Here is a 12,761-nt window from a genome sequence, read left to right as displayed (position 1 = left end):
GCTGTGTCTTATCGTGGACCTGTTTTGGATGACTGCACCCTCTTCAGACCTTGGATCGGAATTTGACCTTGCTACTGCCTTCGCCCTGTGATTGATGACTACTATCGGCTTTTGACTCCTGGCTTGCTCTTTGGACACCGCTGTTATCTCCTGACCTGACCTTGGAATCCCGGACGACGTCTTTTCACCATCCTTTTGGAGCCTTCGGCTTTATCCACATTGTGGAAGCAGTCTACTGCATTCTTAGTTTGTTTGTTTGTTTCCTGACCAATTTGGTGTTTTCTTTTGGGAACTGTTCCTTTGAAAACTACAGAGCCGGCTGGCAGGGCTTGGACTCAGAAAGTGCAGTTTGCACTAAGTTTGTTTAGCTTTGTTTTTACCTGCTTGTGTTGCTGAATTATATTTTTGTTTGAACTGCTCTTGAAGCACTGATAGTGAAGTGTTTCAAAGTTTTTTCTGTGTTAACATTACCTTTTGGCTTATCTGCTGAATAAACTCTATTTTTGTTCGCTAATTGGCGTCTGACTCTTGACAATGCATATATCATGCTCCGAACCATATATAAAGTTTCCTTGAGTTGGATTCTATGCAAAAACTGTAATCACAATTACATTTAAGGCAGAATTCATTCTTTCAAAGACAGCCTGCGAAATCCTATACCAATTTTCCTGGACATAAAACCCGTTGAACAGATGTTCCAATACTGCGCCTTTTGAAATAATTAGCACCAATGAAAGAACAATACTTTACCCTTGACCCCTTTGGCATAGCAGTTTCATCAACCAATAGGCAAAGAATGTTGCAAGCAACCAGAAGGACGGAGATTGCCTTAAAAAAGAAAACCAGAACATCTATTTCAATCACTGATTAAGGCTTTACAAAGTTGCTCTTTTTCATATACTGAAGAGCATTTCTTCATTTTAAAAGAAAAAGCCCTGTATACTGAGTAAAATATAGCTGTAGTGGTATAAGGAGATAAAGAATCATCAGCTCTACATATTTCTGATATCCAGCTCAGACAGGAAAATGAGACAAATCACTAATACCAAGAAGAATTGTGAGTTTTAAGTAATGGAGAGAAGGATGAGCTTACCGTTTTAGTTAGAAGTAATATCATTACAGTTGGATATACAAGATTTCTCTCCCATGCAGAAGCCTTTTTCCGTCGCTCTTTAAAAGGCAAATAACAAAACTTAAGTGAGATGATTTAGATATCAGAAGCTCTCAATAAGAGCAACCACACAACTAGAAGCAGTCCCAGCAATACTCTTGACGCCAGTTCTACTTAAAGTGGGGTCCATGGAACATGCAAGGCAGTGAGACAATCCACAGTGAGTGGACAGGAAAGACGACAGGGGTAAGGAATGGACCCAAATATGGTACGGGTATCTGGCATATTAAGAAAAGAAAATGCTAGTACCCATATATCAGGTAATGTAAGAAGCACTGCTGCAAGAATTTCCACTGCAGAAACACCAAAGTAACTTTCTAGTCTACCTAAGATTTCCTGGGGGATTTAATAGTCAATCATCAAACACACAAACATCTGTCATCTAGAATCTAAACCTAAAAATAGTGCCATATTTTCATGGCAAACAACAGTGCAAAATATGTTATGCAAAAGTGGGGAAACATTTCCATTTCTAGTAAAAAAAATTACCAGTTTTTGTTTGTAGAATTTGTATTTCATGCAACTTTCCCAAAAGCAAATTCCTTGTTAAGTACATTAAAAACCTTAAGCCATCTAAAATTGAACAAAACATTATCAAAGTAGACTTTTCCTGATACTAGAACACAGAATCATTCAATGAAGATCCAGGACAAAGGGAACTATGTTTTGACCTATTGCAGAGATTAATGTAAGAACTGTAAAGGTTTTATTCTATATTTTCATGTTTAATTATGCTGATTGGCCACATTGAGTGTAAAGTTTTTAATGGAAAGGAAGGCTAAAGCCTAGTACAATAATATAATAACAGATGAAACTACTGTTTGAATCCCTTTTGGGGAAAGGGTAGGGTTTCTTACCCATAATCAAATGAAATAATAATTTTAAAAAGAAAAAAAATCACTCGCAATAATCTTTATGTGTTTAGTGCAAGCTCACAAAATGCAAACAGCTTGCCTGCAGTTTATACCAAGAGAATCTTGATAAGAAAGAACCTCTGGTAATGCATATACACAAATGCTGCTTAGTTACACCATGCAGAAGTGAGATCCAGGACATACACAAAAGACCTGATGTAATTACCCAGTTTTGTCTTCATTCTCTTCACATTATTCAGCTCCTGTTCCAGCTGTTTTGTGTTATATTCCAGTGGGGAAGAAATCCCTGTTCAAGAACAAAGATGCTGTCACTTGGTTTGGTCTATTAAAACAATTCTGCTATCACACCCATTTTAAAAGGAACAAAGTCAATGCAAAGACCAAGCTAAATAAAGTAAGATAAATATCACTACAAGATATAAAGTCTTCCACAGAAGAACTATTTCATACCAATGACAATGCTGAGTATCCTATGAGATGAAATTTCTTCCTGTCTGTTAAACATATGCATGAAGTACAAAGCAATGCTGAAGGAAACCACAAGATGGACTATACCACAACTTCATCTTCTACAGTACAATATGTATTTGCAAGACAAAGAACTTTTGCACTTTAACAGCAGCATGCTGCCAAATCTTCACTCACTTTAACCCAATTTACCTTCATAATCAAGGACTGGTATATGATTTAAGGACCTCTTAAGACAATTAGACAAGACTTTGTTCTCTGAAGAACAGGTATATATATTTACTGTTGTGCCAAGCACACAACATCTTTACATAAAAACGATAGTTGTGTTTTTAATTCAAAAATGAATTCTGAATGTATAGGAGAAAGAACAGGGCAAAAGTAGATACTGTACATCCATAAACCTTTTGTATTTTTAAAGGACCATAAATCAGCAGATACTGCAGCATTCATGAAAGCAGGTGTCTCCCATGTCAATTTGCTCATAACTAGTAGAACTCATGAGGATCTTAAAAAAGAACTGTTACTCTGATCACAGAACTAAAAGGACAAATGGGCGTTGTTAAGGCTACTTTGAGCATCCTCAAGACATGAACTTAGAAACACTTTTTTTTCACTACATCTTCCTGTAATTTTCACACAGGAAATACATAAAAACCTTTTAAAAGAAATGACAACTCTTACAACTTCCTCTAAGATAATAGGGAAATACTAATCCTAACATTTTCCAAAACAAGCAAGGCAACATTTCAGAGCCACAAACCATTCAAAGCCTCTAAAACTTCATTTCAAGCAAAAATTTAATGTCTGCATTGTCTAGCCAATAAATCAAACTGTTAGACAGAACTTGTTCAGACTAGTCAGGCAAATGTAGAAGGGATTCTCCAAGAAAACCACAAAGCAGCTCATTTAAGGTCAATTTAACAGTATTATTTTGTTTTTCTTCCAGTCCCAACATAATATTTCAGTACCTCAAAGGAAATTGTAGAAGTATCTATTTGCACTCCTTGTAGATGATTGGCAGTTCAACACCAATTAGTTCAAAATTACACTGTTACTAGTGTGCAATAAAAAAAAATCACCTTTCATCTTTCTTACATAGACTAGAATACCTTCAGAGCCAATAACTTTGATCAAAAAAGTATTTTTGATCCTACCCCACCCATCTCCTTGGATTCAGGAAAACTAATACCTAATGGCAGATTTTCCTTTTTAATATGAAGAAGGTCCTAGCTTTATTCTTTTGCCATAGGAATGGTGTGGATCTTGAAATCCAATATGCCGGAAAATGAAACTATATTTCCATTTCACTGTCTCTTCCACAATAAAAACAATGCAGGCTAAAAAAGCCCTATAATCTTCGCCATAAATTAAGTTATATAAAATTCAAATTTTAATGGTATGAGAGTTTTAATATCTTATACTGTCTATTTAAAGTCAAGGAATGTTTAAAACCCACAAGCTGAATTTTAACATTTTTGCAGCTTCCTAGAAGCAACTATTAAACCAGTTTTGAAATAAAGTATTTCGTGTTCTAATCTTTCAGATAAGCAAGGATGATGGTTATAACTGCCAAAGTTTCTCCTTCGTTTCAGGATTAGGGACAGATTTCATGACTTTTCACTTAGTAGAATGTTGTAAAACACTGTAAAGGGAATTTCAGCATGTGTTTGCATGACATGCAGCAGTAAAATATGAAAACTTGGTGAACCTCTGACCCACAAGCTGAAATCACACCCAAAATTCTGAATAACACAACATGCATCTGATGAAGTAGGGTTTTCTTAGGCAAGGAAGATTCACAAGTCATTTTGTCAGTCCCTTTCTCTGAAGTTGAGCCTATAGCACCTGATATTCATTGATGATTTCCCATCCAAATCCCAAATCATAGAGGATCTGGTGCCTTTAGGGTTTCATCTTTGTGTTATAGGCACAAACATCTCTTATGAAACATGTTTTTAACAGCTAGTTGTTTTTCAAATTAAACTATATATATGCACAGCTGAATACTTATAAGATACATCAATGACAACATTTTTATACTTATTAGTTTACAGATTTCTTCTAGTGTAAAAACATCATTCACATCTTGTCTGATCCACAAGTTGATAAGACTATTGTTTTTGTAGCAAATGGGCAGGCATGCAACTCATGCAAGCAGTAAGCACAAACACATGCAACAACTACAGTAGCTGCCTTTTCCGTGAAAATAGCGAAACTTTTGAACAACTATATGCAAGAAGAACAAAAACTGTTAGAAATATTAAACAAACTAAAATCCAGTGGTATATTTTCATTACTTCTGTTGTTTTCATCAGAACAGGGGACCCCCTCCTCCCACTGCAAAAATATGACCACACACTTTATATATAGTATATGTTCTAGAGAAGAGTTTTGTGTCCACTTTGTCTATACATACCGTTTAGCCTCCTCATGATAGCTTCTTCTTCTAGGGTGATAATATATATTTGTTCATCCAAGTCTTCAAGGATCTAAATTCAGAAATACTGACACTGAGTAACGCATTTACTGGGAAATATGAAACAACTTCATATACAGTATATACTATGCCTATGATTGAAATATACACATTACAGAGATAACTATAATCTATACACGCATATAATTAGCATATCTGAGTCAACTACAAACTGGCCTTCAGTTATCTCAAATTTTAAACTTAGAAGCTTATTGTTTTAAATGCAGAAACAGGAAAAAATTGGGGAAGCATCTGTATGCAAGCAAACATGTATAAACAAGCGTTTTCTTAGACTGTGATTCAAAAGGCAATGAATCAATTATTTTATTGCCAATTTACATTTTACTAAAACTAACTGAAAGCAGTAACAATACATAAATCAGGTCATATTCATGCATTTTCGTCACCTGACAAGTACTGTATTTATATAAATGCCTGGGTGGGCAACCAGGAACTTCCCTGAGGATATTAGACTATAGCTACCAGCATATGTCACTGATCATGCAGCCTAGAGTTGATAGCTATTTGAGTTCAACAACATCTGGAGGGTAACAGATTTCTTACTCCTAACGTACCGAAAATAAGAGAACAGACCAAATATAGACTGCTTAATAAATATTGCCTACTAATTTTGGATGTCTTTTGTTAAAATAATGAAGTGCTTACCGTTGGCTTCACAAGCAACTGACCCATTACTGTAAACATTCGTGAAAGTCCCACTGGCGTACATACTATGGAAATAGGCACATATCAGCCAACCTGCACATGTAACTGTAGTTTCTATTTAAAATGTATTTAAACATTTAAAATGTTTACCCAAAATAATTAAATCATATATTTTTGCCTCAAAAACATAGTGGTTGAATCAAATTAATCAAGATTATTCAAACTTTATATATTTAGTTTAGCATTTTAACTATCTACAGAAGCCTCTACAACGTATTCTACAAAATGACCCCAGAAGTAACTAAATGTCATATGTTGACAATACATTTGATTCTGCCTAGCATGGAGAATCCATATATGGAAAAGCAAAGTGTAAATAAATATTAATGCTATGGATATTCAAATATTTTTAAAGATAAGTCAGCTGACTCTCAGTCATGTGGCCCCCAGTTTCCCTTTATGTAAAACATATAGTAGTCAAAACACAGAATAGGCTTAATAACAAGAATTTAAAAGACTAAGTGTGAAAAGAGAAACAAGCCCACAATACTTGCTCATGTAGTATATATTCAAAGACTTACATAAAAGCAATAAGCATCCCATCAATGATATACAGGAATATAAATACGGGAGGTAGAATTCCCAAAGATCTGAAAGTAAAAACATAACCAAGAATTCAGACCATGTACTATTTGTAAAATAAAACTAGTATCAGGGCGCATAGAGGCAACATCTACTGCTGTATCCAACATAAAATGGAATACTATATCCAGTCATTCTAGTAATAAATCTTAATAAAATAAATCTTATCTTATCCTTAATGTTAATAAAAAATAATTATCTTTATGATTCTTTTGGAAGAAAAACAAAACCAATCAGCGAAAGACAATCAGTGTCCCTTTAACTTTTGTAAATGTCTAATTTAGCGAGCAACTTTAGATACCGGCTATTTACATTAATCTACATTAATGTTTTAAAAGATAATAAATTGTGTTATAAAAGATTTCATACCATACAAAGACTCCATACTCGCAGCATCATTGTCTATGAGAGCTGAAGCAACCCACACTATTCCAAATATAAGCAGCGCGAGAAGAATGAGCATAACAACTGTTTCCAGAATGCGTGCCTTGATCCCCTGGAGAAAAAAATTAAAACTTCTATAGTGAGTCCTCTGTATTCACAGTTTCGAAACATTAACAGCAGCTTTTTTTACACAAAACATTTATATAGAACCAACAGCAGTATTTTTAAAAGAAAAATATTTTGATTAAGATGCTCAGCTGACAAAGTACATTGGAAAATTGCATCTCCAGTTTCAATGCAGTGAATGGAAGGCCGTTTATGGCAAATAGTTCTCTCAAAATTAAGGTTTGCTTAGGTACAGTTAGCCTAGACTAGCCTAAGTCCCATACAGACACACTTTCTACTCTATTACTTAGAATCTAGAATCTAGAACAGGAAAAGCCATTCAGTGCAAAATACCAGTATATCCCACCAGTCAATTTCTCAGTTGTTTAGCAATAACAACAATCATTACATATACAGTAGAGTTTCACTTATCCAAGACTCGCTTATCCAAGGTTCTGGATTATCCAAGGCATTTTTGTAGTCAATGTTTTCAATATATCATGATATTTTGGTGCTAAATTCATAAATTCAGTAATTACAACATAACATTACTGCGTATTGAACTACTTTTTCTGTCAAATTTGTTGTATAACATGATGTTTTGGTGCTTAATTTGTAAAATCATAACCTAATTTGATGTTTAATAGGCTTTTCCTTAATCCCTCCTTATTATCCAAGATATTTGCTTATCCAAGGTTCTGCTGGCCCATTTAGCTTGGATAAGTGAGACTTTACTGTATACATAACTATATTCCTGAAATAGAGAAAGCTAGCAGATGGGGATTTTAGGATAGAAAATAGATAGCAAACTGCTGATGTCTACCCATTTTCGGATCTAGACATTTTCAGTCAAAAAATCAGGACCATAAGTTCCTCTCATCCGGCCCCATGCCAAAAGATTTAACCTCTGTTTAAAGATCTCAAAAGAAGAGGACCTACCAGCCCTGAGGCAACTGATTTTATTCAATACAATTATTTTTGTTTACCTCAGAGAATAAAACATGCTGAAATGTTATTTCTATCAAATAAAGCTCATTGTATCTAAACAGAGCCTAAAGACCAAGACTAACAAACTCCTGTAAAAGTGTCACAAATGTTAAGAGACATTGATAATTTGGTAATGTACAAGATGAAAAGTATTAAACTTTAGCTTCTTTTCCATAAAAAAAAATTGGTTTTAAACTTCATATATAGTACTAGACCTATTTTCCAAGTATCTGCTGTGTTTCTTTTCATCATTACTGACATCCCACTGCAAACAATTAACTCTCCTAAAAACAGAGCATGCCTGTAAAGTCACTTTCCAGCTGGAAGCCCTGTTCATGTATGAATGGCAGCTGACTTTACAATCTTGTAGCAATGAGACACAAGGAAGCCATGGAGCATAATTACTAAGTAAAAAGTCTGCTCTCCTCCCCCAATAAATCTGTATTAAAGGAGATTACCATTATGTCAATTGAAACACATTAAGACATGCCCCACAATAAATGTGTTTACAACTCATACCTAGAGGGTACTTTCTCTCTGTGCATGGAGTGTGTTTTTTCTCTTGACAGTTGATGCTGGATCATTCTTTTGAATTAGGTTTTCACATTGAGTACATTCAAAACAGTTAATAAACCACACTATGTAACACAATTTTTGTTCTTCGGTTATAAATGTCATTTCCTAATTGGTTCTATCATAAAACATGGTAAAAGTTTATTAAACTGGACATCCTGCAGCACATTTTGCTATGGTTTTTCAATGAATATCTTATAGTCTCGATCGATTCAACACAGTTTGTGACAGCCACAAAAATGAAGTTTCTGGTGTATGAAAACTACTTTAAAAGTAAGTGCTGCAAAATTAACCAGGAAATAATGCTTTCAAATCAGAAACAGATTTTTTCCATCTTTTGTTACATAATGTAATAGCAGAGCACAATCTTACGGGCAATTCTAAAATCATAAACCATCTGAAGCAACCTAGTCTGTAAAGAATTAAAGATGGACAAGTTGAATACTTTTGTATCTGATGATGTTACCCACCCAAAGCCCACCTTTAGAAGCTGACTGAAGCATTTCTGTAGCATTGTAGATCAGGATGCTGAAATGAAGTCTGTAATGCTCTCCTGAGTAGAGATTGCTTCAAATCCTGGCAGCAGAGGAGGCCCTTTGGTGTCCTACAAATACTGCTTGCTTGAATATGCCCCACAACCAGAGGAACACTCCAGATATCACTAGATTTTATATTCCTACTACTAGATAGAGGTACTACTGGTCTCCTGGAAATTTAAGGTTAATAGCTTGACTTTGTTCTTAGACTTAATCCTTTACTTGGAGGCACAGGTTTTGGCAGCAGCCAGGAATATGTTTACATAATTCAAAGAAGTGTGCTAGCTGTACCCGTTCTTGGACACATCGCATCTGGGCACAGTAACAGATATCTTGATTACTTCCCATCTGGAGTACTGTGACACACTGTTCATGGAGCTTCGAAAACTGTTCATCAGGCAGAAAATGCTCCAATTAAGCTGCTGACTGGGTATGAATATAAGGAGCATATAAGCCCACATGTTGAAACAGAGACATTGGCTACCAGTTGGTTCTGAAGAGAAATTAAAGTGCTGGTACTGACCATCTATAGCACGTTAAATGGTTCCAAGGACAAACCATCTGAGGCTTAAATGCCCTGGCCTAGAGGCATCAGATCCTGACTGAGCTAAACAGAAGCAGCCCTGGTTGGTACTTGGATGGGAGACTTCCAACAAATATCATATATAGTGTATATTCTGGAGTAAAGAACTGAGAAAATCACCTGAGAATTCTAAGAAAACGGTGAAATTCATGAGTCATGGATGATCAGACGCCCTACATATCTCCAGCTCTAATGGATATCTAACTATACTCTTATCAGACCAGGATGTTTGCTTTTGATGATCTGACCACAAAATAAATAAAGAAAACTGACCTGCTTTTGTTTAAAAAATAATGTATTCATACCAGAGGAGACACACTTCTTTGTGAATTACAGTATTTACACGCCATGACTGCTGAATGCAACTTGAGAACACTAGTACTGTTGTAGCACTATATTATGGCTTTTGTTGCTTTAGGGCTTTCAACTGTGGTTAACAAGAGGCATTAGTTACTACTTGCAAATACAATCTTAAGCTATGGAGGACGTCAACTGTAACAGAACTGTTGTGGCAATGTGTTCAAATGTATAGAATTTTAAAGAAAATGTTAGCTTAAGACATCATTACATGCCAAAAACTGGATAGCCTTTGATGTCTCTGATTAAACAACAAATTTTGATTTGTCTAATGAAAGAATAAATGGACTGTAATGTAGCACAATTCAGTTACATACCAGTAAATATTTCACTGAGATGCGAACACAAAAATGTGCGTCTGTACTTAATGTTTTTATAGACACATAAATGTGAGCGTAAATACCAAATAAACACACACACATTTAACCACATTCCAGTATTTGCAGAGCCAACATTTACAGTAGCTTGTGGTTATTTGAGCTTCATACTTTAAACAAATATAAAATAAACAAATGATATTGGCCAAATAAAATGCCAGTATTATTCTCATTAAATATTTAACGGTGATATCCTACACAAAATCCTTCTTGAGGTAGGTATATTTTCATGTATCTCCATAAAGGGTTCCTTCTCTTATGTACTATTTTCATTTCTAAACCTGTTATTCTGTGACATGGTAAACTTTCAAATAAACTAGGTTATACATTCCATGAAAAATCAGAAACCAATTCCCAATGAGCTTGTGATGCATTGTTCATCTACATGAGATATCAAATACTAAATAGTTATTCTGATTTTAAAAATTAGAACAGAACCACAAGAGTCAAGGCAAAAAATCTGCATTCAAAAGCTTTGTTGTGAACAAAAATGAGTTTTTTTCTGAAATCAACACTTTAAAAAAAGTTAGTGCTAGTTTTTAGAACATCTTGGTTGCTGTACATTCTCACATGGTAACAGTCTTTCACTGCCAACTTCTTTGCTACTGCTAATATATGCAACAGGGTTTTGTGGAAGGACAGAAATTTAGTGTGATCTGATCTATTCCGCTGCCATAAATACGTTTTGGGACAGTACTCTGTCCGTTATAATTTTAAGAATGTGGCTAATCTCTTTTATTACTAAACTTGTTTCTTCTTAAAAGGATTCTGCTCTGGGAAGGCAGAGACAGACGTGATGATGGGGTTATTACTTGACACACAACAGCTAATGAAATATTGCTCTATTTTTTGTAAGGAACACCAAGATCAAAACATTATGCAAGTTAAATTTCCTTGAAAGGTTCCCAGCAGGAATCTTCCTTTATGTTTGCACAGAGCTTGATTTCCTTTCACCCACAAAAAAGCCTCACCCAGAACATCCATGTGCCACTAACACTAAGCAGCACTTCCTCAATCACTTATTCCCAACAATTTATGGATGAGCAGTGGCAAAACTGAGCAAAAATAATGAAAGAATGCCATGAAGCGTCCTTGAAACATACTGGTTTAGACTTCCTACTCAATGCGGTGTCTCTTTAATATTGGGGGCCTGATACAAATTAGTCACGAGGGGGGGAAAGTCATCTGGTCATAAAATACAGTACATGGTCACTTTTATGTATGTTTGCCAAAAGGGACATAAACCAGGACAATTTCAAACTGTGACACAGGATAGAAGTATATTAAAACAATCTTTGTTCCTCCTCCATTGTGCTGTCATATAGTTCAGCTTTATAGATATCCTTAGCAGCAACACAGACCTCTTCACTTCCACCTGGCCTACCTAATTAATTAAGCAAGGAAGTTACCTCAGAATTTTTCTACCATTTGCTTTTATTATCAGAGACTGTCTTTTGATGTTCTCCAAGTTAACCTCTTAATCCACAGACTTTTTCTGGTGTGTTCCAAACACTGAAATGTCTGGATGCTTTGCATAATTGGTCAGGATGTTGCTGTCGCACATAGTAAATTTTATGCTAGGAGAACAACAAAAAATCAATATTAAATGAAAAGCAAGGTATAAAACGCTTATTTTAAAAAATAGAATTCTATAGTTTTTCTGATAATGTAGATAATGTACCACTTCAGAAAAGCAAATTCAAAAATATAATGATAGAAATGCTTTCGTTAATACTTCAAAAAGTTTCATCACAACTAAGCTAGGAAAAGCATGCCAGCTATCCCACAACAAATTAATGGTCTTCTTGTATCATTGACCACAGTGATTCAGTACACAGACTACATTACAAATAGCTGCTTAAGCCAACACAATAAAGGTGTATAGTGTTTTCTTCCCTTTAAACAGATAGGAAACATGCCTATCTTGCCTGCCATCACAAGTCCCACTATCAGGTAACTGATCAGGTATCTTGATATAAGTCCTACTTGTCATAAGCTATTTTAAAGACTCAAAGTTTCAAAATTAAATGGCATGAGGTAGGAGGTAGGAATGCTGCAGTTTGAAGGATTTGTCTAAATTCCTCTGGATAAATAAACTAATTTTGTATACTTTTATACCATGAACTTTGGATAATGCACGTGATCCTGAGACCCATAAGAGTCTGTTAGTCATCTTCCCCAAGAGTTCTCAAGGTTTCACCAAAAAATATTAAAGCATCTATACCAGTCATTACACTTTTGCTCTCACAATCCTTTTATTTTCACTTTTCTGATTCTAGCACAAAGTTAACAGTGGAAGACACCTTCTGCAAGATACAGTACATCTCATCTCCATGAATCAGCCATTTCACCTAACCGGCAAACTCTTCTAAACCAATGAAGCAGTTTAAAATCTTTATACACTGTATAAAGATAAATTAAAGAATCAGAATAACAAATATAAGACCCCAGGATATAGCTCCTCCTTGTAGTATTACGGGATTTTATGCTTAGTGCAACATACTAAGTGAATAAGTGAAAGGATGAATTCTAAAAATCTATGTAAATAACCGGGTAAC

The 12,761-nt window shown here is 35.0% G+C and overlaps 1 protein-coding gene across 2 annotated transcripts in view; it reads right to left on the bottom strand.

Annotated features, from left to right (window-relative positions):
- The window catches only part of lmbr1 (limb development membrane protein 1), a 49,021-nt gene that overhangs the window by 11,904 nt on the left and 24,356 nt on the right, over nt 1-12,761 (bottom strand). For both annotated transcript variants that reach the window (XM_062957895.1, XM_003221917.4), the window contains exons 6-12: nt 6,671-6,797; nt 6,241-6,309; nt 5,660-5,724; nt 4,934-5,006; nt 2,252-2,332; nt 1,094-1,170; nt 751-828 (exon numbers count right to left, since the gene is read on the bottom strand). In XM_062957895.1, the coding sequence (XP_062813965.1) occupies nt 751-828; nt 1,094-1,170; nt 2,252-2,332; nt 4,934-5,006; nt 5,660-5,724; nt 6,241-6,309; nt 6,671-6,797 (570 nt within the window). The remainder of the gene's footprint in view (nt 1-750; nt 829-1,093; nt 1,171-2,251; nt 2,333-4,933; nt 5,007-5,659; nt 5,725-6,240; nt 6,310-6,670; nt 6,798-12,761) is intronic.

This window comes from Anolis carolinensis, chromosome 6 (genome assembly GCF_035594765.1).
Source record: "Anolis carolinensis isolate JA03-04 chromosome 6, rAnoCar3.1.pri, whole genome shotgun sequence".
In the NCBI taxonomy this organism is placed as follows: Eukaryota; Metazoa; Chordata; class Lepidosauria; order Squamata; family Dactyloidae; genus Anolis; species Anolis carolinensis.
Note: the sequence above shows the minus strand (reverse complement) of the source record. Positions and strands in the feature narration are given on the sequence as shown.